We start from the raw sequence: 24,596 nt of genomic DNA, 5'->3' as shown, positions 1-24,596 counted from the left end.
GCAGCGTTCAATGGTTATGCGATACACTCAGTTATGGGAGAAAATCTAGTTACACCTGTCCATTTGTCGATTTATAATCTCTATCAGGGTTCAGAGAAAGAAAATTGAATGGCTTTTCATTTAGTTATCAACACCAACTAACTGCGTTGGGTGCGTTCTTCTATCTGCAGAGGTCACAGGTAATAATAAGTATGTATAATAGTAGTTGGACACACAATCTCTCTTTAATTTGTACATAAAAATACACAAATGATTAAAGTGGATATATACTATATACTATAGACTATAATATAATTAAATAACATTAGTCATGATTAGCAATTAGTTAGAGGTATTTAAAACTTAGGTACCGACAGAGGTTGTATATGAAGCATCTTGTACAAAACTACAAAACAAAAAATGCAACGTTTATGAGGTTGGGTGATCCTTGATTTTCAGTCTTGGGTCCCTAGTCCCCTACGGTTTCTCCAAGCTAGTTTCACTAATAATGTTGCAGGACATATACCTAATTAATAAGGACTCATCATTTGAATATAGCTAGCTCTGGTTAAAGTTCATGTATTATTAAGTGTAAAATGATGAGTAGTTGTGCATAATGATCAACTTAAATGTTTTTCTAAAAGAACCGGAAGCATGTGTATTGAATATTAATAGTGAATGAGTCAAGTGAGTAGAGATGATGATGGAGTCCACAAATTTTGTCCAATGAACAAAGTTGATATAAATATTTGTACTATTTACACAAAGTGGCAATTTGTACGGCATAGGCCCAACATACTCGTTCATTTTTTATTAGGAAAAGTATAAGGATCAATATACTATTTGTGGATTTATTGTGAATAATAATTAATTATTATATTTTAAACATATGTATAAAAAAATACATTTAAAAAATACATATATAAAGATATTTTTATTAGACACTATTATAAAAAAAATATTTTTATTAAACACATCTATAAAAACACTCTCATTAAATACAATCATAAACAAAGATGACAAAAGTTGGTAGAAATACGTTACCATATGGTAACATAGCGGAATTGTTTTTATTATTTATAAGCGGGTATAGGGTAGATATATCTAAGTTATTTACCCATAAGCCAACCACACGTTACATTTAAGTTAGTTTCATGCTTATTTGCTTGCCATGCAGAAGGTAGGTGCGGCTTTCATTCTGTATATGAAAGGGATGTACAACAATTCAAAATTTGAGCATTAGAAATATGCATTAATTAATGACTAGTCTTATTGATAGGATTAATTTGTGATCAACAATTACCACAAAAAATAAACAATGTTGTTTCAAGAATGAAAATGGAAATGAAAAAATAGTTATTATGAGTGTTCTTTTTAGTGTCAACTGGTGAATGGCTAATGCCTCGCGCATCAAAACTTCAAGAATTTGATGCATACATAAAGTAAGATTCGAATTTCTGATACGGTTTAATCGAACTAATTAGCGAATCACTAAATCAACTCAAATTGGTAAGTGATTATGAGTGTTTAATCTTCTTGTTCTTGTTCTTAGCATAACTCTTGAGATGAAAGTCAACGAACAGGGCTAAAAGAGAAGCATTGAAAACCGCATTGAAGCACCAACCCCAGATCCCGGAGCAACCGGACCCGTAGAAGTGCTGGTACAGCATCAAACCTGAGACGGCGAAGCTGAACACGAACTGCACGATCTGGCAATCCGTCACGGCGCGCTTCCACCGCGGTCGGATCCCTAGCCCGCTGAGGAAGTAGTAGCCGTACATGAGCACATGCACGGAGGCGTTGGTCACGAGCGCCACCGGGAACAGAGACTGCGAAGTTTGGAGCCAGAGGTAGCACATGACGAGCACGGTGGCGTGGTGGTACACGTGGAGGAACGTGAGGCGCGCGAAGGAGCGGGAGAGAACGATGAAGAGCGTGTCCAGGAACTCGAGGATCTTGGAGAGGTAGAAGACGTAGGCCCAAAAGAAGAGAGGCCCATTGGGCCTGGTGTTTGGAGGGAAGCAGATGGCCCAGTTGAGGTGAGGGGTGTGGGAGAGTGTGGTGAGGGCGCAGCCAAGGGACATGGCGAGGGAGAGGATGAGGAGGCTGAGATTGTGGAATGCCGTGAGTGGCTTTAAGAGATTCGGGGAGAGTGGCGGAAGAGGGAGGACGGAGAGGATGAGGATCAGGGATAGGTAGGATAGAACTGCCGCCGACAGGAACATGGTGGAGGAGAACGGGGTTTGAGGTGGGTCCCATTGGAAGTTGAGGATGGTTGGGTGGTTAACTAGCCAGTATTGTAGGCCGGAGATCATGAAGTTCGCCGTCATATTCATACCCATGAATACCGATTGAGATGCCTCACCTTCCTTTCAACTGGTTCGCAATGTGTGGCTTTGGATAAGTGGGGTTTTGGAGGATGTGATGGATTGCGTTACTAATTCACTTGGCTGTTGCTACTTAATAGATCTTTTTTTTTAATTGTAAAACCGCCCCAACTATACTTCAAGCGAGAGGAATGTTATGTATATATTCTTCTCATCTTTTGTACATATTTTATGCATTATAATTGTTTTTATATTACAATTAATGAATAAAAAGTAGAAAAAGATTAAAAAAAATTCATATCATAAAAAATATATATTTACTCATAAACGTAAAATTGATACAAATATAAATTCTCGCCTACCTGCCACTGCTGCACACGCTTTTCATTCCCTTGTGTAATTACACTTCGAATTTACCAATTTTCATTACACTTTACCTGCACCATCTAATATTCAAATTGGACTTAGGAATGATGATAAAAAGGAAAAAAACAATAATAATAAAAAAAGAAGACGGAACTTTATATGCTCAGCTATGTTTTATCACCGACATTTCTATGCATTTATTTATCTAAGCTGGTATTACTTGACACTTGTTTACTGAAACATAAGAGCTCTACTCTTGAAATATGAAATATCAATTGAAGCTGTATGGTTGAACGATTGAACGGAAGTGTTTCGATCAAAGGGGAAAAGAACTAGCTCTACTTTATTTGAGATTCAAAATATTACTACAAGTTTCGGATAGGAAACACAATATGGATATAAAAATCCGGGAAAAAAATTTGAAAACAATAAAACCCCCTCAAGCTTTAGCGTGATGAAAAATTTGGGGCCACTAGTCACACTCAAACCCCTCCAGGTTCCAGAGTATGCAGAGCCTGAAACCGCAGGGACACCCGAGCAGTAGCTAACAATGACAAACAGCAAAATTGGATAATGCCTACGTTTACATTTGAAGAAACTAAGCTGTTCCTGCAGCAACCTTCTTCCGTACAATCCTTTTTCTTCGAGCTTTAGGGGCTGACGATTGTCCATCACCAACAGAACCTGCATTCTCTTGTTTGATGCCCAGTAGTCCAAGGCCTGAAACAAGTGCATTCTTAGATATAAACCATCTTGAGGACTGTTTTTCTACATTTTCGGAAGGCCTGCTGTAAACTTTCTTCAAAAGTTCATCCGACTGAGCAAGCGGATCTGCCTCCACTCCAAGCCAGGCTCGCCTGGAAGTTTCTCCTAATTGAACGTTCATGACCCTGCATAAAATTCAGAGGAGAAAGGCCATATTCATGAATAAGTACATAATGACCACATGGTAAACTGGTATTGGAGAGATGAATAACTCAATGGGGGGAAAAGCACACCTCAAGGCTGTGCTGAAGAACAGTGCGACTCCAATGACATCAAAATGGCTAACCATTGCTCTATCAAATCCACATAGAAGTTGATATCTCAGATTAGCATAGATTCCAAGAAAAGCACCATAACCAAGTGCATTGCTGCTCACACTTGGGACTGTCACAGATAACCTGCTATTCAGGCACAACACATCAAAAGATAAAATTAGCATTTAACACTCATAATTTTATCAGTTACAAGTAAAACTCATTTCTGAAGCTGATGAAAATAAGGTGGGCTTCAACCCTGCATACCTTCCCTCCTTTTTCCGGGCCAGAGAGTTAGACAAGGCACCCTGTACTGCACCAGTGCTTAAACCAACCATGCACAACTCAGCAGCCTTGAACAAAAAGCATTGGATTCTCTTTTGCAAGTCAAATTCCCTTAGTGGATAGCTCTTTTCAAATATGTTGTTTGGAAGCTTCTGCAATGTATTTTGTAGATCAAATTTAAATGTATTGCCATATGATCGACAAGGAGCAAGCGACCAAACAACTACTGCATTGCATGCTGCTACTGTCAGCACATTGATTAGTGCAAGATCCCACTCCTGCTTTATCCTAGAGAGTCAAATTAAATTTAACCATTATCACTTCAATTCATTGATGAGAATACAGATAAACCTTCAAATCATTTTAAGATAACAAACACACCTATCCTTCCGATTTTTAAGTTCCCACCACACTGAGCAACCTATTGTAGCAGCTTCCTCTAATAGAAACCTATACATGAATGCAGGATCTGCAAGCAACCTGCACAGTACATCATTGATATATCAGGCTATACAGCTTATAAAGGAAGTTCAACAAATTAATTTCCATTTCATAAATTAGCAGCACATTGAAGATAAACATGATTTCTGAGTTTTACTAGCGACATGAGAGGACATATATTTCATGCTCCCACATGTACATCACCTGAATTCGAAAATTAGATACCTAATAGACCACTTAACCCCACTAGCACAGAAATATAGCCTTCTTGTTCTTTCAGGAGGGAGAAAAAACAAAGGTTTGTACTTCTTTTAGTTGATCGAAAACCTAACCTTACCTTCAAATCCCATGTAAAATTGTAAATATACTAAGGTTTTTATCAGAGGACTTTCTTTCATATATTTTCTAGCTTATTGTAAAGAAAATTCCAAAAGAAGTAAAACTAACAATCCAGCAGCATGAAAATTAATTGCACATATACAATTGTATTGTATATACAGAAAAGTTTTGTTTTTCTGGGTTTTTTTTTTGTGTGTGTGTGGGGGGGGGGGGGGGGGAGGAGTTTTGTTTGTTCCAAGAGGCCATAGCTGAGATTACCTGCCAATGAAAGCCCTTGATATTCCTTGTGGTAGTGCTCGTGAAATAAACCTACTAGTGGTTGGCCTGGCATTGATTGCAAGGAATTTTACCATTTGAGCTGAGCTAACCAATCCCTAAAATTAAAATTTTTGTCAGTTCCTGCATATAGACCTATACTTCATAGTCTAAACATAACCTGAAAAGCATAATACCAATTCATAAGCCTGCCGAAACCCAGCAGGCAAATCCATAATCGTCTTTTGCCATTCATTTAACACAGCATCCACAAATTTACGATCAAATAGCTGCAACAAGGAGAAAGACATTACAGGTTTTGCATATATTCTAAAATGAGGACAGACTCTTAAAAAGATTTGTTATTGCCAGAAAACACTCTTAGATAGCACAAATGAGATTTCTAACCTCTTCAAGAAGTATTCGTCTCCTAAACAATCCGCCTTCATCTCCCTCATCACCATCATCAAAGTCATCAAAGTAATCATCATCATCACCATCATCATCGCCTCCGTCACCACCACCATGATTGATTTTCTTTCCAATACCTCCACTACCTCCCCCAACATCTAGCTGCCGAAGGAAAATAAAAAAATAAAAAATGAATTCGCAGATACTAACTTGCAAATAACAGCACAAAGACTCACTCGTTAAACCACAGCCCACATCCACCACATAACTATCAGACACCACTCATGAGTAAGACGTTAAAGCTAATAACAAGACACTATAAATAAAATAGTTAACTGGAAAAAAGGGAAGAAAGAAAACACAGAAATGACGCTTCTATCATCAGTGTGTTGAATTCTGAAGCTGCTTAAGTACATATATTAGTTTCCTTCCTTATAAGCACGTAGAAGACACAACTACGTAGCTGAAATAGCACTGTAAATAGAGAAACAGCATAGCTAAGCATTCTTTTATTGATTTCCTTCTACTTTCCGTTTCAACTATCCAAAACCGAACAAGAAGTGTTTCGAATTCAACCCTAATTTTCCGTTGCAAGAGAAACAAAGAAAAAGCACAAACCTCAGGGCTCGACTTGGTTTGCTTTTGCGTCGTGTCAAGCTTGGATTTCTCAAGCGTCACGGCGCCAAGGGAACCGTACTGCCCCTTCATAACCGGACCCAACGAAGCCGAGGAAGAAGGAGACGAAGAATTCGAAGCCGCGGGAGCCGCAAAGCAGCGCTCTAGCATAGAGACGGAGTCGCTGTCCACCTCGGCGGGGGACGCCGAGGCCCTAATCGGCAGGAAGCGGCGACGGCGGTGGTGGATAAAGGGAAGAGGCGGAAGGGAGGGTTTAGAGGACAAGGTGTTGGCGTTGACATGTGAGTTCATAGGCATGATTTGCGCCGTGTGAAACACCGCGTGAGACATTGTTGGTGGTGCGTTTGGATGGACAGAAAATTGTGATTGGATTTTGGTTAGAAAATGTTCATGAGTGAGGAGAGGGCGTCTCTCTCTAGAAAGTTAGTAGAGAGAGAAAGCGAAAGAGAAAGAGAGAGGGGATGGGGTGCTGAGGGTGTAGATAGCCCACTCTGGACACTTGAGACCCAACAAGCCAACAACCCAATCCCAAAGGCCAAGTCAATTCATTCTACTCTAACCAGCTGAGTTCACTCGCCGGGTCGACTCAGCCGCCTCATTCCCCAAAAAATATTGTGTATATAGTTTTATCAGGCTGGGCCAATAAAATAAAATGAAAGAATCCTTATCAGTAGTTTAATTAGCCGAGTCTTTTCTTCCCATTGAAGGTTGTTATCAGAAGAACCAATAATTTGGTAATGTAAAACATGCATGCAAAGCAATAAATCATTTTCCTTGCTTGTGAAGAGCACACAGAGTTTGTGTCCTTCTCAAGTAAAGCAAGCCAGCTACAAAAACTAAAACCCATAGACATAGATGAACGAAATCAAAAACCATCATCATCATCAAAGGAATCCCTTTCTTATGGCACCAATCTAACTTTTCCTTCACCTATATATACATGTAAATAGGTCTACCTTATTATTGGTTCTGGTTCTTCCCCCATTCTCGATTTTGCTTGCATACATACATGTCCTTAACAGGGCGTCCTCGAGTGATCGTGAATGGAGTCCGAAGAACAAGAAGTTTCCACTGTTTCTGGTGCCTTAACTGCCAACGAACAGTGAGAATACCTGCTACCTATCCAAACGGTTCTCTCTGCCCTTATTGCTTCAATAGACTCCGTTACGAGCTTGACATAACAAGGCCAACAAGGTTTCTCTTCACCAACAACAACAATTTGGAACCTTCACCAGCTTCTCAGCTATTGAATGGCCTCGCTCTCATTCTCCATCCACCTCAACACAATCATAACCGATGGGAAGGACAAGAAGAAGAAACACTAGAAAATCAACAAGATCCACGAGCTTGGATTACTCTCAGATTCGTGAGGCCAAATAACAACGGTCCACAGAGACTTATGCCTCCACCGCTGCAGCCGCAACCGCAAGCCAACAATAACAGCGATCCGATTGATGAATTCATTCAAAATTTGGTCGAGAATAATAACAACCGGCCGGGCCCGCCTCCGGCTTCGTCTTCGGCCATCGCAGCGTTGCCGGTGGTGAGGCTGGCGCGAGAACAATTGGCTAGTGATCCGAACTGTGCAATATGCAAAGATGAATTTGAGGTAGATGGAGAAGTGAGGGAGTTGCCGTGCAAGCATTTCTACCATTGCGATTGCATTCTGCCATGGCTGCGCATCCATAATACCTGCCCTGTCTGCCGCTATGAGCTTCCTCCTGTTGCGGCGAGTGAGAATCAGAATAATAATCATAATCATAATATTAATAATAATGAGCAGCAGAGTTTTATTAGCTTCAACTGGATTTTGAGACAAATTGCTTCGATCAGTAGCCCCCTTCGTGCTATCTTGGATTATTGGACTCACAGACATTACTCTAATCACCAAGATAACAATGCTCCTGCTCATGATGATGGAGGTAAATTAATTAATTAATTAACATAACAATAATCAAACTCTCGTTAATGAACCTAACTGATTAAGCTTTTCTTTGGACTGTATATTCCATGCAGGTACTATTAGCTCTTGGTGGAGAGAATTGTTCATCTTATAGCCTCAAAGGTGCATAGTATTTATTAATTAATTAGATTATTATGAAAGATTCTGATGATGACGATGATGAAGACTTCAAACGAGAGTACTTCTCCTGCATCCTGGTTTATTATTATTATTATTATTATTATTATTATTATTATTAATTGTTTTTTTATTATTTACTGTATATATCATTTTATAACTTCCTCTGTGCATATTAATCGCTATGTGAACGTCATTTACTGTGTTTAGGGAAATTCCCTTGCTGAATAATTTGAGCAGTGCATCATCATCATCATTCAAGTTGTTTAATTTTTCCGAATTAAATAAATGATGAATTAACCATATAATAATAATAATAATAATAATAATAATAATAATAATAATAATAATAATAATAATAATAATAATTGAGAAGACAAAAAGAAAAGTATTTAATTTTCTTATTTTTGTGTATTCAATTCATGCGCACAAATATTTTCAAAACTTACTAATATTGTAAAGTTGTAATTTCATACTAGTACTTTTAGTTGGTTTTATTTTTGTGTCTCTCTTTTATTTTATTTTATTGCATGTACTTTGTTTTTATATTCTCTTCGTAAGAAGATTTCTGAGACAACTGTGAATTTCGAAAAAGAGAAAGAAAAATAAAAAGAAAAAAGAAGAGAAAATGAGAGAAAGAGAAAAGTAAGAAACGAGCGTGGGAAAGAGAATGGTAGGAGTGAATGGTCCTCAGCTTTTCCTGTCGCCAGTTTGCAAGGCAGCTCCTTACCCACTTGATCTCATCGCCACCGCCGCCGCCGGCCACCTTCTCCGCCACTGCTCCAACCACCATCTCCGCCTTGACGCCCTTCTTCACTCCTGTTTCAAGGTCTTCTTAACTTATTCTTTTACTTTTGCAACAAATTACGCAGCGTTTTTGTTCGATTTCTCTGAAGAATTTGTAATTACTTCATTTTTATCATGGGAACCTGCTGAAATTGAGGTCATAAGTGTCATACTGTTTGAAAAATGTTGCTTTTCGGTGAATTTCGTTTAGAAATTAGAATAATCACGGGGTCCCAGTTCCTTATGCTGATTATACGTTTAGGATAAAGAGGTCATAGACTCATAGGCTACTATAGTGGTTGAAATGTACCAATATAATGGATCCTTGTTTGGTTTTGTCTATTATTTTGGTACCTTAGTGCTACTTTTGGAAACTGAGACAAGACACAAATACTGAATTGAGCTATATTTTGCATCTCTTTCTTTGTATTAATGTCCTATCCAAGCTACCAAAAGCAGCCTTAATGAAAATGAGCAACCTCTTGTGGCTTCTCAATCTTCTTTTGATGTTGTGGTAGCATACCCTGATGACTCTAGTGTTTTTCTTCTTGAACAGAAACTCACTTCTCTTGATCAACTGTTTAAATTGAAGGATAAATGGTGCCAAAGTTCCCTTAAACTCAAAGGACTAAATTTTCTTCAACTTTCAAACAATGATTTGAATTCCACATGTTCAACTAGTTTCTCTTTCTTTAATGGGGGAGGACATGGAGCACACTTTGGAAATGGTGGGATGTCTAACTCCAAGATGTCTGGAAACAATCCATTTAATGGAAGGAAATGGACAAACATTCTCCTTGCTGCTAATGTCTTGTGAGTATTACCATATTCCCATGAATTTTCTTTTACATTGTTGTGTGCATATAGCTGTAAGTTGTAACAATGCATAATTTTATTTCTTTTGTTCTTTAATTCATAGTTTGCTAGTTTATTAGACAGTGTTAGTAACTTGGTGTTTCTGCAAATCGTCATACTTTGTAGATATCTTATTATTTTAATTATTACTTGCACAGATTTTATATTGTACAACTTGCAACCCAAGGCAAGCTTTTGTTATGGGGAGCGAAGGTAAGGTTGCAATTAAGAATATGAAAACATCCTAAATTTTGTGTAAGGTATTACATGTCCGGTGTGTATGTTACTAGATAAACAGTCTGATTGACAAAGGACAATTTTGGAGACTCGCCACATCTTCCTTTCTGCATGCAAACGTTGGACATCTCCTGGTCGGGTCAAATATAATTTAATTATTTGAAGTTTGTTTTGTTACAGCCCATTTGTTCATTTATTAAACTTACTGCATACTCTCTTCAGATCAATTGTTATTCGTTAAACTCAGTTGGTCCTACCGTGGAGATCTTCAGTGGTCCTAAAAGATTTCTTGCAGTATACTTTGCCTCTGCAATTGCAAGTAACGGTTTATATTCTCTCTACAATAGCCGATGAAATTGCTTACCTCCAAATATTCTGATTCCTCAATTTCTAGAAAATCAGGTTCAGCTATGAGTTATTGGTTCTGCAGAATGCCTGCAGTCGGTGCATCCGGGGCAATTTTTGGACTAGTAAGTTCTTTAAATATTATATTGGTCGCAAATTCACTCTACTTCCTTCTTGTTATTCTACTGCTGTACACATAGATAACCACAATTGAAGCTATAATTTTATTTTTACCTATCTCCTAATTAGCTACACGATTCAGGTTGGGTCAGTTGCAGTGTTTGTCTTGAGGCACAAGGACATCGTAGGAGGTGGTAAAGAAGATTTGCTGCACATAGCACATGTAATTGCACTCAATATGGTAAGGGTCTTCTTTCCCTGTGTCTTTTCATTTAATCCTTCTCGATTGTATTATCACTCATCTTCAGATAGCGTCTGCTTTCTCGTTCTGAGCTAAGATGCTCAGATCACTTCTGAATTCTGATTCTGCTAAATTGTTGCTCTGACATTAATATTTGGTCAGATTTTTATGCATGAATGTACATGTACTTGCTTAAATATGTAATATACTTATATGCTTGTGTTGGGGAGAGAGATTTTTTCCATGCAATTTTACTGACTTAGGGAACCTTATTCTTCTATTGACTTGTATCATCACTCTATGATTTATTGGGAGGTTGTTGTAAGCCTGTAACTTATGTTTCTGGTCTTTTGTGTTCTAATGGTGACGCACATTTCTGATGCAGCTCATTGGGATATTATCCAAGGGCATTGACAATTGGGGACATGTAAGTATTGCACCGATTTATATCTCATTTTTTTATCCCGCAATTTATAGTTAATCAACCAATGAACCTTTTTCAAGTACCTTCAGATTTTTAGTTTCTTTAGTTAGGTAGCACAGTTGTTGGCCATACAAAAATTAGTTTCTTTTACCCTTGCTAATGCTACTTTTTGACATGTTCTATTTCAGTTAGGAGGGTTAATTGGTGGAGTTGCTGCATCATGGCTTATTGGACCTGCATGGAAACATGAATCTACATCATGGGATGGAAGAAGGCTCTTCACTGATAGTGCTCCATTGTATAAACTCTTCAAGAATAAGAGAGTACCTAAGCAATGGAAATAAGATCATTTCAATGTTGGTGCTTAGAATGAGAACCTATAATTAAAAGAACAAATTGTCAATTTCTGGTTATTTGTAATGATTGATTGTATTTTACATATTTCCTTTAAATTATTTTTTTTTCATGCTTTTATATCTTATTTTTATTGATACTAATTTTGCTTTTCAAAATAAAAATCACATTTCTGTAGACTCTTCATCTTAACTTTTTTACATGTTTATAATTTATTACTTGCCTATAAAATTTAATTATAAATTAAATTGATGACTTCAGTTTTTTTTTTTTGGGTGGTTTTGAAATGTTGATCCTAGAAAGGGCAAAGTAAACCTTTTCTCGAATTACATTTAGACATTAGCATACATTATTGCAAAAACTGCATCTTATAAGTTTTATTTTCTTAAATAATTTAGCACTCATCTATGATACACGGACACTGATACGGACACGACACGACACGGAATACGCTGACACGCGAATTTTAAAATCTTATAAGATATTGGGATACGTATACATATAAAATATAAAATATTTTTTTAGTCGTAATGATATTTTGATATTTATTGATATTGAAATATAAATTAATTTTTTATTATTTTTAATGTCTTATTTTAATTATATTAACTATTTAAAATATCTTTTTGTTTTAATAAATAATAATATATACAATATCTAAATTTATTTCAAGAATATATGTTAACAATAAGACTGGATACGCTGACACATGATAGTATTTAGGTGTGTCTAAGTGTGTCCGGCGAAAATTTTTTTATTTTTTATTAAAATACGGTTGGACCCAACAGACACGTATGTCGGACGAATGTCAGATGAATGTCGTATCCGAAATATATTCGACACGCGGACATGACAACTGTTCGTGCTTCATACACACTCATACATCTGAAATACCGTAAAAAGAATATATTGTTTCTCGATGTCCTTAAAAATGTAATTTTTTAACTATTTTGAGTTGAATAAACTATCCTTGAATTTGCTGCTCCAATTTTTTATAAATATATTCATGAATGTGATTACTCAGGAAAGTAACTCTGAAACAATGTCATTAAACAGAAAAATAAAATTAAAAGATAATAAATTAATAGGATGCATCATACACATTGAGTGCAAAAAATAATAATTGTAATAATATTTTAATTTTATATTTATGATTGTGAATATTATTAATATGGATTCCGTTAGGAAATTAACTTGTAGTATAGTCAATTTTAGCCAATTAGTTGATATATATTAACTTGTTAATGAATCTGCGAATAGGCTAAAGTGTTGGGAATGTTGTTGAGGCCCTCTAAACCAAAAAAAAGGTTCAAAGGGAAAAAAAATTATATGAACTCTGATTAATAAATAATAATAAGAATAATAATAATAAATAATAATAATAATAAAAACTAAAAAGACATAGTGGAGTAGTAACGTGTAAAAAATAAAAACGCACACACATTTGTGAAGGGTGATAGTGTTTAACTGCTTCCTCTGTGAAGTGTTGGTTTGTTTCATCGTACTTGCGGCCATCATTGTCACTGTGAGTGTTCCTTTCTCTCTCCTTAGCTTGTTCTTATTCATGCAATCATTTTTTATTTCACTTCCTTGTTACATGCACAACCTTGTTTTCATTTATGATTTAACGAATTATGTTTATGTTATTTCTCAATTGGGATTCATAAATGCATAAGCTGCATTCCTAAATTGTGATTCCCTACTAAATTGTTATTAGTTTTTAATAATTGTTGTACAGGTGATTGAATCCACACCCCCACATGGATGTGAAAGGAACTATTTATTATGAGAGAAAGCATGTTCCTAAAACTACTAATCCAGTGATTAGTGATTGCAAATTTCTAATTGACTTCATAATGAATAATTACTTGGGACCTGATGTTAAGTCTGATATTCCAAGACGTTCAGTTTCTCAAAGACTAATTACAGGAATGCCACCATACAGATTCACTGATTTGGGACCTTCCTATGTTAGCATTTCTCTCTTAGAGAGATTGTATTACTATTTACTAAGATATGCTCTCCCTGGTCTTGTTCTTGATATCAATATGTTTCATATGTATCTAAAGGGAAAATTGCTTTTTCCAAGCTCTGATTTCACTAAGAATAGTAAGCAGTTTACAAGTTTTTACCCTTTGGATCTTCATCAACAGAGGTGGTTCCCTGAGAGCTTTAGAATCATTAAAGGCATTGTTTTAATCGATGATCCTATTTCGTCCGGCATCAAGGAGAGGGATTTAAATAGGTTCATGTCTTTAACTGGTGTGAATACTTTAAAGTTGAATCAAAATGAATGTTTAGGTGTTAAAATTGACACTCAAGTAGGCAAGGATGTTGGTGATAGTAATGGAGCCAACGAGGCTCCGGAGAAACAGTCTACGCAAGAGTACAAGAGAAAGTACATTGACGACACTCCGCCAACACCGGAGTTCCCCCATGTTGTCCCCACAAAGCAATATGCCACCGGAGATCATTCCAAGAAGATTTGTAGCAGATGGGATGGACCTTCCTTGATGCCCCTTCTCTCTATTCCAGACGTTGACGATTGCGACCAAGGGTCGTCTTTTGTTTTAACAGGGACAGCCAAAAGCGGGAAATGTGGTCCACCTGTGGGTGTTGTGGATATTGGCATTAGTAAAGCAGCATATCTATTCCGGGTTTCGTTACCAGGGGTCAGAAAAGATTATAGTATGTCTCTCCTCTTTTTGATACTCATGGTTCTTGTGATTGCATTTTATAAATGATTATATGCTGGACTCATTGTTTTTATAAACTACAAAAAATGGAAATGGCCTTTTTAAATGTTATACCACATAGCATTTGATAATTGTTGTTCCATCAATGATGTTCATGGATGATGTTGAGGAACTCCATAGCTAGCTTAATGCCTTTAACAAAGGGGATAACCATAGGAAGTAAAGTCCATAACAGTTATTTCTGTGACATTCTTTTCTTTTAGTATATATTACCATTGTTGCAATGAGCATGATGGACTAATATTTTGAGAAACATAACTAACACTAGTAAGTCTTGTCTTGTTTTTGTATCAGGTCAATTCAGTTGTGAGATTGAATATGATGGGAGGGTTCACATCAAGGGGTTGTTAGGTGGTGGAAGAACCATAACAAAACAATCGCGCGTTTATGACATGAAAGTCCGGCAGTTGTGCTCGCCTGGACCATTCACGCTTTCATTCAGGCTTCCAGGGCCGGTCGATCCAAGACTGTTCGCACCTAACTTCAAGTCTGATGGCATTTTTGAAGCAGTTGTAATCAAGCACTAGCTAGTTATGAGGGAAAGAGTTAAGAGCAATTAATCTTCCTTTGTAAGCAAAATTTTGAAGTTTCCTCAAGAGAATGAACTACATTCCTTACCTTTTGTGGAAACCTTGATTGGCTAATGAAGTAATTTTGTTCATGTAATTATTTAGTATAATTTAAAGAGTTTTATCTTATGGGAAGCCTTTTTGGTACAACTCTTTTAGTCTTTAAGAGTCACTTTAATTAACTACCATCTATGACATACTTGACTTCTTAATCTATCCTCAACAAATTTAACTTCAATTTCCACTGGAACTAGTTTACGTTTGTTGAACTACTGATGTGTCATCCAAACCTTTATCAATAGCTAGATAAAAGAATTTCCCTACACAACAAAATTATCAATAGCTAGATAAAAGAATTTCCCTACACAACAAAAGATGATTGGCACTGGTTTAGGCACATTTCAATGCAAATGTGTCATACTTCGAAATTATTTAACCTCCTGTTGAGACAAAATCAGTCTCATTCTACCAAAGAAAGAAAAATGAAAATCGAAGAAAAAAAATGTTTTACTATGTAGTGAGTTGATAGGATAAAGATTGCACTTCTAGAGTATTTTTTATGTATACATAACAAGCTATAATTCTTTGGAAAGTTTTCAAGTATACCAGTACACTGATATTTCAGTGATTTTTAACTGTTGATTTTAATTATAAAACACTGATATACCGGTACACTTGAAAATTTTCCTAATTCTTTACCTATTTAACAAGAATTATCTAGAATTTTTACATTTATCTATAGGAGTGTATAACAGAAGCAACCTTTGATTGTATGGGAACTAGTTACATTTTTTCTAATTTTAATTTAAACCACCATTATTTAGAATTCATTGACCTTCATATTTGAGACATTATTCGACTTGATATAATAACTTGTCTAAAGTCAGGACCTTCATACTTCTTAGGGTTATGTTGGACCTAGTCACATTACATGTGACAACTAGCTAACTACAAGTATATTCTGCTGCCAAATTTTACAAAAACCTTTCGAGAATAAGGGGAAAGAGGTTCATCCTTTTCCATATTCCATGCATATGGCATATGTATATTGTGTGGTACGTATAAATTGCAATTTAATCCGCATATGCCTTACTTAACTACACAGAAACTGAGAAAAGTATCATTCAATTTTTTGTTTTCTAGCGACTTCCATGGTCCCTTTCAGAAAGCATCTTGTTATCTTTTATCTTTTTCTGCATATTTTCCACTTAGCGAATTTTTTAAGAGAGCAGAAACAGTGCGTACTGTAAACTTATCACATTGCTGCATGTTACTACTGTAAACGTTTTACAGACTCAGATGCTCAAAGAACCTGTAATTACTTTGCATATCATACAGTTGAAATGAATACAGGGATGGTTCTTTTGACATCTGAAGGCCAATATTGCTCTGGAACATTCTCTTCGTTAGTTGATCCCTTTGGAATCAATTTTTAATGCTTTATAGAATAATAAAAACTAGATTGAGAGGCCTGCCAACTTTTCTGGCTTTGACCTTTTAAGTTTAACCACCGGAAGCTTTACAATGGTGGTTGCGTTGGCTGGAGTAAAAGTAAGACCTAGTAGAATTTGTCGAAAGCTGCTTCCTTCTTTCGTCTGTGCAAAACTTCCAAAGCATCATGGTTAGGTTGATGTCCTTGCATGGCTTCAAGATCCTTAGGCAACATCTCCATGTCATCAAAATGTGATATCATTGAGGAAAACAAAAGAAACTAATAGCATACAAAATCCCAGTAGAAAATTTTTGCTATGGAAATCACCACCTGCAGAAGCTGCACCCCAGAAACAAAATATGAAGTTAAAAACAGACGTTTTAGGAACACAAAGCTAATCGGGTGGCCAAAAATCAAGGGATCTATTATATTATGTTTAACAGAATCTAATAAAATAGCACAAGAACTTTAAGATGATGATATAGGTTTCACTTGTTATAAACATATTAGGTAAACTTATTATGAATCCCACTTACAGCAAAGCAAAAGAAAACAAAAGGAGGATCAATCAGTCCAGATAAACTTACATATTGAGGATGGAGCAAGTGAATAAGACACCAGTCTTTTAGATATTTCTTCACCCTGCAGAAGCTTGGAGCCACGGGTCACCCGAAGATCAGGTGACGCATCTGGGACGTTCTCCGTGTTGTGGCTTGCTGAATGCGAGGTAGGAGTAGGAGCGGGAGGTGAATGATAGCGGGAAAAGGAATTTTTAGAATAATTCTCTCGTGAAGGCTTTGAAGGATATAATCCACTATATGGACAGGGGTCTGGAGGAAGTTTAGTCATAGCAGAAGATGCAGGTGCAGAAACTTCACAGTCGAAACAAGGGGGTTGCTCAACACTTGGTGAGGGTACTGGAGAAATTGATGGCGTCGGAGAAGGAGAAGGAGAAGGAGAAGGAGAAGGAGAAGGTGAGGTGGCATGCAATGTATCCCTTAAAACAGAGGATAACATTATTTGTATGACAATGCCAAAGCGAGAGTAATCAAGGCCAAGATTTCTTGCAGCAGGGCCTTTTAATATTTCAGCTAATTGTCTCAATCTTCCAGGTAGGAGGCTCCCAAAGCCTGGCATGACTGAAGCCTGCACTGTTACTGGAGGAGCTACTGTTGAGCCCTTTTCACTTGTTATTTTAACAAACACATTCTGCAGAGGAAGTGACAGGGTATTGTTATTTATTAGACATCACATAAACAGTTAGTAGAAGGTTTATTTGGCAATCTATGCTAGACTCAAACAGAAATTGTAAAAGTCAACTGGAGCAAGAACAGAACATGAAAGAGTTGTGCATCTGGACTTTGCTGTATCCAAAAACTACATTATTTTCTCACCAATAAGGACGGATTTTATTTATCACCAACAAGGTTTTGGAGTTACAGAGCTCGTACTTTGCCAAAATAGTACAAAATTTAACGAAGAGACATTAAACTTCTGTAGCCGTTTACCAACATCACTTGTTTTGCTTTTCTCATTAAAAGGATATTCTCATTAAGTAGCAAAACAGGTTATGAGAATAAGACTATACCTCATTTGACTTCAGATGCAATCCAGACTTCAATTCATCCTTTAGGTCATCAATATTATCCAGCACTTCTGATGTTGAGTTATAAAGAGTAAAATTAAAGAGAACCTCAGGTGTCTGCCAAATAGTAGCCGACTGCACTGGTATTACAGTCAACCCCCCAGAAAACTTCAATATCTCAAATATACATGCATTCCCAAATATTGATTTTGTTAGAGTCAGATTGGTTTGCTTGAGGAACAGTTCAAGAAACGATGACCGCAGCACACTCAAGAGTGCTGGATCTATTGAAGCATTCATTGGAACAGAAAGAACACCGAAAACCACGTCAGTCCAGTTAGGTTGAACACTTTGGCGCATGGATAGGACAGCCACCTGTCAAGAGTGAATAGCTTGTAAGAGACTTGCCATGCCTAAACTGAATCTAGGGAGATGAAAAGAAGATAAGACCAAAGAAGCTTGCGGCTGAACCTTTGTATTTGGAAGACCTATTTCACCATATATATCATATTCTAATCTTTCAACGTATGGCAGAAGTTCTGAGATGGGTCTGTCCATTCTGAAGGAAGCTTGAAGGAAAGCTGAAAATATTATCAGGGAAAAACATCATCATGGTAAATTCAGGAACATCGGTTACAGAGGCATCGAAATGGATATACCATCAAAAGAACATTCATAGGAAATATAATATAAAAGAAAGCCAAGCACAAACAAATGAGTACACAAATCAGATGCAACATACACAACAAATGATGTGAACAACAAAAAGACTAAACATTGAAACATTGAAAATCAATGCCTTGGACTGAACATTAACCACAGTTTCAAAAGTATCACAGTTCTTGAGTCCTCTTGGAGATTCCCATCAATATAATTTTGTCGGCAGAGCTTATTTCCAAAATAGAACAAATTTTATATCTTTTGATCCACACATTTGTAGTTCCAAAACATTAAGGAGAAAATTAACCACCAATCAGAAAAAACATCAGGCTCGTATTAAAAGCTGAATAACTACTCTAACAGCCAGAGGCAGTATATAATTCCTCAAACGAATAACCAAATAACCAAAAAAAAAAAGGAAGCCATACAACAAGAACCGAAAAAAAATAAAAAATTTTGAGAAAAATATCAATACCAAATTACCAATAAATAAATAGACGGTTTCTCAGAAGAGCCAAATTCGGGTTAACAGAACACATCCCCAGCGAACTGATTACTGAATTCGTGTTAGTAAGTACGCAATTCAGCAAAGAAATCATAAATATATATAATTATTAGAAATTTAGAACATTGAAATAAAATAACAAAAATGCAAAATATAAGAAAATTTGGCGTTGCTTAAAGCATGAAGAAGGGAATAATTCCTCAAGAGATGAAATCAAAGAAAAGAGAAAGCAGTAAGGACAAACCGCTATGCTTAATTTCAACTTTGGCGTCGTAGCTGAGTTTGTGGGAGTAATTGGGAAGAATCCAGAAGATTCCAGAAAGAAGAGCGGAGAGACTGAGAATAAGAACGAAGACGCACTTGAAACTGATGGTTCCGAGAAGAAAGGAGAAAGCACGGCACACGATTCCCGATGAGTGTCGTTGTTGCTGTTGAGCGTTGTTCCTCTGCTGTTGGTGCTGCAGGTACTGCTCTGGTTCCTGTTTCCCCATTTCCAAAGCATCTGGAATGAATCACAACGCAGCAAACCACAATTCTCTCTCTGAGGTTCAGAATTTGTCAGAAGCAATGAGAAGCAGTGGTAGTTAGAGAACAAGTGTTCATCTTCTTTCTTCTTTCTTCTTTCTTCTTCTTCTTCTTCTTCTTCTTCTTCTTTTCCACTTTCTCTCTCTAAAGTAGAAGTTTTGAACACATTCTCTCACTAGATTATAAACACACTTTTTACGGTTACTGTACAGTGTTAGTGTGTATATCTTTACTTGCAATGCAATCTCTTTATTTCTCACTAATCTTTTTTAAAAAAATATAGATTTAATTATTTTGTTAGAACTTATTATTTTAGTAAAATTATAATTAATTTTTTATATTTTTGCTTTTTAATTAAATTTTATATTATTTTTAAATTTATAATTAAATTTTTTATATTAAAAATATTAAAATTAAAAGAGTATTCTTTTTATAAATATAATTAAATTTTTAATTATAGATATCTTTAATTTATAAAAAAATATTTTATTAATTTTAATATTTTTTATACTTACAGTGATTTAATTATGAAATTAAAATTAATATAAAATTTATTTAAAATTAATTATAAATTTAGTAAAATTATAAAAATTAATATAATAATAAAACTATATATATAAAATAAAATAGCATTTAATTTTTTTTAAATAATTACAGAATGACTATTGGGAGCTAAACCGAGTGCCTTAAGCTATAAATCTTATGCATTCTTTAACATAGAAAATTTGGAAATACAACAGAAAAGTAAAGTAAAATAGTTTTTTTTAATAAATAAAATGACAATTGAGAAATGGGGAGAATACCCTAAAATTATAAATCTTAAGCACTCTATTAATATAAGAATACAATAGTTTTTTTTTTTTGTGTTTATAAAAGGTAATTGATAAAAATGCGACAAGATAATAATAATAAGTATTTTAATTTTTATGTATTGTCGATATAAAATAATTTTATGTAAATAATACATTAATAAAAATTTTAATTTTTAAATTAATTGATTTAAAAATCATCTAAAAATATAAATCATGTAAGATTTTTTGCTTTAGATAAAAATTAAACTTTAATAATAATAATAATAATAATAATAATATATTATTATTATTATCATTATTATTATTATTATTATTATTAAATGCCGGCTTTAAAGGGTAGCGAAACGTTGAGGAGAAGCAAAGGTGAAAAAGAAAGAAAAGAAAAGAGTGTGCGAGCATAAAGCCAATGGAATATGTTATGACTTATCACCATATTATTATCATCATACTTCAATCTTATGCAATGCCACACACTATTATCATTCTCAATCAATTTTTTTTAATAGAGTTAATAATTAGGTATTTTAAAATGTAAATATATATTATTGAATGAATAAAATAAAAAGAATAAAAAAAGACAACTTTGTAAACTATTTCAATTAATTTTTTGTTTTGTAGATTAGGTTGATAATAATATTTTTTTAATTATAAATTATTGAGGTATTAATCTCAAATGTAACCACATTTAATTTGAGATACACAAAGAAATTAGATTATATAATTTTTGAAATACAAAAATTGAACTCTCTAATTTTTATTTCTAAAAATTAATAAAAAAAAATTGAAGTACAAAAATCAGACATTAATTTCTATACCTTCCATATTTTTAAAAAAATTATCAAAATTACAATGATAAAAAAAATCACCCGTCTCATCTTTACCCAACAAAAAATTAGCCATTTGGATTACTTATTAGAATACTAGTAAATAAAAATTTTACTAAAATAAAATAATGAATTGCTTAATGCTTATCATGTACTGGTATTCCAACCTCCTCTATTTAATAATTTATAGTTTTTCATTCACATTTACAACTGGCACCACAACAATAGCATTTTTTGTCCTTTAAAAACAAACAAAGTAACATCTTTCTTAATCCTTATCATAATTAACCGCGAATTTAAGTTAAGTTTGTTTGGTTTATTATTATTTTTTTGTCATTATAATTGTTTAATTATTCATATTTGACTACATAATGGAACTTTTGTGCGATGCTTTTGTGAGGAAGAAGCTAAGAAATACACTAATGAACGCGAAGCATGTGGGTGACAAGGGGGGAATTTTTATTCGTATACTTTATTTTCTGAAATAAAAAAATCATATAACCAATGAGACTAATGATATATGCACGTTGTAATTGTCAGAACCAAAGATCACATAGCAATTGGACAACAACTATTAATTGAATTTGCCAACGCCTTCCACTTAATAAGCACTATCATATATACCTAATTAAAGTATCTCCACGTACACCAAATGTTTCTCCATTTTTCCTAGGCATGCCATCTATGTTATAAATAATTATATATCGTTTTTCATTCTTAAATTATTATATTTCTTTAAATATAGTATTCGTTTATTTGATTTTATTATATATATGCATGGATAGATAAGTTTTTGGTTAAATATCACTTAAATTATCATTCAAGTTTATAGGGCATATTTTTGGCTTGCAACGAAAGGTAAAATATTTTTTATAAATTATAATTAGAACTCCAGCTGTACGTGTATGTATTATCCATGAAGAGAGAGAATACTTAAAAATGATTATTTAGGGATTAAATTTTTATATTAGTATTTAAAATTTATAATTTTTATCATTTTAATTTTTAAATTCAAAATTTATTATATTGGTTTTAAATCTAATTTTAAGCATTATATTAATTTATAGACTTTTTTTTAAATTGAGTCAATGAATAGAGTATTGAATTTTTTTATTTTATTTAAACACTAAAATAAAACAATATCGTTTAGTGTTATATTTAGCTGACAAGTCAGTACTAAAAAAAATTAAGGACTAATATAATATTTGAAATTAAATTTTGAAGACTAATAAAATAAATTTTAGATTTAAATGACTAAAATATAAATTTAAAAAAATTATTTTGAGAATTTAATGGTGTCACGCAGTGTCATCATCATTTTATACCTAGATCATCTTCTTTCATTCAACCGCTCAAAAATTCACATTTAATTAAGAACACGAATGAATGAATTAAAAGAAAATTATTTTCTTTTTCTTCAACAAATGAAGAAGAAAGGTTTAGGTAAGGATTAAGTATAATTTTGGTTCCAACGTAGAGGTCGAAAATCGATTCCGTTCTCAACTTTTTTTTACTACAAAATGGTTTCCAAAGTTTTAATTTGTTTTAAAATTGTCTTTCAGACGAAAATATCCTTCTCCCTTCACCCTAAAATCAACCAAAATCAATCACCACCAAAACAGAAGCCTACGTCCAACCAAAACTACCACCACCACCACTAGTATCATCATGGTCATCATCATTTTCATTAGAACTTTTTCCAAAATCAACCAGAAGTTCAAGCTGAACAAGAACCCACCACCACCACCACCATTATCATCATGGTCATCATCATTATCATCATCAGAAAATTCAAGCAACATGTACTTTGAATAATAATCAACAAATCAGCAACAACAATATTCCAAATTCAAATTTCAGCAACAACAATATTCCACAACAAATTTCACAAAAAGTTCAAAAATTTTACAAAAAATCCAATTAACAGAAGAAGCTGGTGGTGGTGCGGTGGTGCGGTAGTGCGTTGCGATGCGGCAGGACGGCAGGGCGGCGAAGAAGAAGAAGATGGTGGTGGTGCAGTGGTGCGGTGCGGTGCGGCAGGACGACAGGGCGGCGGTGCAGTGGTGCGGTGGTGCGGCGATATGGCGGTCCTCCTTCTCTCCCCCTCCTCCCCCTTTCCCCTTCTCTCTCCCCATCCCTTCTGTATCTTTTCTTTTTATCTTTTTCTTTTATTTATTTTATATTTATTTTATTTTATAATTTTTTTTAATGAGGGGTAATTTAATAATAAAAAATAAAATTGGTAAAAATGACGATTTTAAAATAAACTGAAATTTTGGAAATCATTTTATAGCAAAAAAAATTAAAAACAAAATCAATTTTTAATCTCTACATAGGGGTCAGAATCATACTTAATCCTTTAGGTTATTAGTTCAATAATGATCACAAAGTCACTCCTCAAATAATGCAAAATTAACTTAGTTAATTAAGTGAGATTATTTTAAAAGTCTCGTTGGTAATTTGGTATAAGAAAATATATAAATTATATTCATAACCTCCTCTTTTCTTATCTATTTTGTTTTGGCAAAATTGGAGATTTATTATTATTTGACCAACAAAATATATTTTATGCAATTGATTTGATATTTGCCTTTCGAAGTTATCAGTAATAGTTTCATTTAATTTATCACTTTGTGATATTCCAATACAATCTTTATCTTGGATTTTACACTTTAATTTGACATTGTTATTGGAGGTTGTTATTCCTCCTCTTGAATAGGTTTACAATACCATAGTACATATCTAACGTGTAGTTAGTAATTTAATTAATTCCCTTTTTCCCATGGCTTTTGGTTAAACAAATAAGATAACTTACAAACACAAACAAGTAATTAAAATATTCGGTGTCCACTAATTTAGAAATAAGCAAGAATCAATGAACTATCTAGCTCCCGTGATAAGCTGGAATCATGTAATTAATTTAGAAGATAATAACCTCATAATTAATTAAAGTGTACGTAGCATAAACTTATCAAATCATCATCATATTATTCCATATGGGACACTGTGTTAGTTTCTAGCCATTTAATCTGTTTTCTTAAACTATAAACTAAAGCTATAGTACCAATGACTATGCTAATGAGAGAAAGAGACACGTATGTGTTTTCATCTCTTATAAATTGTTCACACTATTTTGATAAAAATAAAACAATAATTTAAGAAAAAACTTCCTTTAAAAGTGATGATTCATGTGTAGGCCGGAAGTAAATTAAGTTAGATCATGATGAACTAAATTCGAATTCGATTTGTTAACTCGATAAGTTGAATTCATAAGCTGATGATGTTAGTTAATATATATGCTGAAAATAATATTTTTAAATATAAAAAATTTGTTAGTATATTTTTGTTTGTTTGTTAGATTGTTTAGTTGACTAGTTTGTTAGGACTAGCTAATATATAGTTTGTTATTCCTTTTTGTTTTCACACCT

At 34.3% G+C, this 24,596-nt stretch overlaps 6 protein-coding genes across 8 annotated transcripts; 3 read left to right on the top strand and 3 right to left on the bottom strand.

The window, feature by feature from the left end:
- Positions 1-1,225: 1,225 nt before the first annotated feature.
- On the bottom strand, positions 1,226-2,610 carry LOC112714949 (fatty acid elongase 3-like). The gene has a single exon (XM_025766648.3). It carries the CDS (start codon positions 2,319-2,321, stop codon positions 1,497-1,499), a length of 825 nt encoding a protein of 274 aa, XP_025622433.1. The 5' UTR covers positions 2,322-2,610; the 3' UTR covers positions 1,226-1,496.
- A 372-nt stretch (positions 2,611-2,982) lies between these two features.
- On the bottom strand, positions 2,983-6,678 carry LOC112714946 (uncharacterized). 2 transcript variants are annotated; one of them, XM_025766646.3, is made up of 8 exons: positions 6,041-6,678; positions 5,420-5,584; positions 5,209-5,301; positions 5,015-5,130; positions 4,358-4,456; positions 3,959-4,264; positions 3,671-3,835; positions 2,983-3,562 (listed from the first exon to the last, which is right to left on the bottom strand). In XM_025766646.3, the coding sequence occupies exons 1-8, from the start codon at positions 6,386-6,388 to the stop codon at positions 3,271-3,273; spliced, it is 1,584 nt and encodes a 527-aa protein (XP_025622431.1). In that variant the 5' UTR covers positions 6,389-6,678; the 3' UTR covers positions 2,983-3,270. The 2 variants fall into 2 exon arrangements, with proteins under 2 accessions (XP_025622431.1, XP_025622430.1); XM_025766645.3 differs by having other exon boundaries at positions 3,671-3,838; positions 6,041-6,650.
- A 169-nt stretch (positions 6,679-6,847) lies between these two features.
- LOC112714945 (RHOMBOID-like protein 10, chloroplastic) lies at positions 6,848-11,620 on the top strand. 2 transcript variants are annotated; one of them, XM_025766643.3, is made up of 10 exons: positions 6,848-7,980; positions 8,075-8,967; positions 9,481-9,737; positions 9,938-9,992; positions 10,070-10,150; positions 10,239-10,335; positions 10,419-10,486; positions 10,624-10,722; positions 11,108-11,149; positions 11,335-11,620. In XM_025766643.3, the coding sequence occupies exons 2-10, from the start codon at positions 8,809-8,811 to the stop codon at positions 11,488-11,490; spliced, it is 1,014 nt and encodes a 337-aa protein (XP_025622428.1). In that variant the 5' UTR covers positions 6,848-7,980; positions 8,075-8,808; the 3' UTR covers positions 11,491-11,620. The 2 variants fall into 2 exon arrangements, with proteins under 2 accessions (XP_025622428.1, XP_025622429.1); XM_025766644.3 differs by lacking the exon at positions 6,848-7,980 and having other exon boundaries at positions 8,586-8,967; positions 9,517-9,737.
- Positions 7,068-8,369, top strand: LOC112714948 (E3 ubiquitin-protein ligase RING1). Its single transcript, XM_072204064.1, has 3 exons — positions 7,068-7,980; positions 8,163-8,218; positions 8,349-8,369. Exons 1-3 carry the CDS (start codon positions 7,068-7,070, stop codon positions 8,367-8,369), a joined length of 990 nt encoding a protein of 329 aa, XP_072060165.1.
- A 1,308-nt stretch (positions 11,621-12,928) lies between the features above and the next one.
- LOC112714943 (increased DNA methylation 3) lies at positions 12,929-14,954 on the top strand. The gene is made up of 3 exons (XM_025766642.2): positions 12,929-13,025; positions 13,239-14,188; positions 14,551-14,954. The coding sequence occupies exons 2-3, from the start codon at positions 13,261-13,263 to the stop codon at positions 14,781-14,783; spliced, it is 1,161 nt and encodes a 386-aa protein (XP_025622427.1). The 5' UTR covers positions 12,929-13,025; positions 13,239-13,260; the 3' UTR covers positions 14,784-14,954.
- Positions 14,955-16,067: 1,113 nt separating this feature from the next.
- Positions 16,068-19,753, bottom strand: LOC112714942 (uncharacterized). The gene is made up of 5 exons (XM_025766640.3): positions 19,252-19,753; positions 18,314-18,423; positions 17,846-18,217; positions 16,845-17,466; positions 16,068-16,596 (listed from the first exon to the last, which is right to left on the bottom strand). The coding sequence occupies exons 1-5, from the start codon at positions 19,496-19,498 to the stop codon at positions 16,502-16,504; spliced, it is 1,446 nt and encodes a 481-aa protein (XP_025622425.1). The 5' UTR covers positions 19,499-19,753; the 3' UTR covers positions 16,068-16,501.
- Between the last annotated feature and the right edge of the window lie 4,843 nt (positions 19,754-24,596).

The sequence above is a fragment of the Arachis hypogaea genome, chromosome 10 (assembly GCF_003086295.3).
Source record: "Arachis hypogaea cultivar Tifrunner chromosome 10, arahy.Tifrunner.gnm2.J5K5, whole genome shotgun sequence".
NCBI classification, from domain to species: Eukaryota; Viridiplantae; Streptophyta; class Magnoliopsida; order Fabales; family Fabaceae; genus Arachis; species Arachis hypogaea.
Note: the sequence above shows the minus strand (reverse complement) of the source record. Positions and strands in the feature narration are given on the sequence as shown.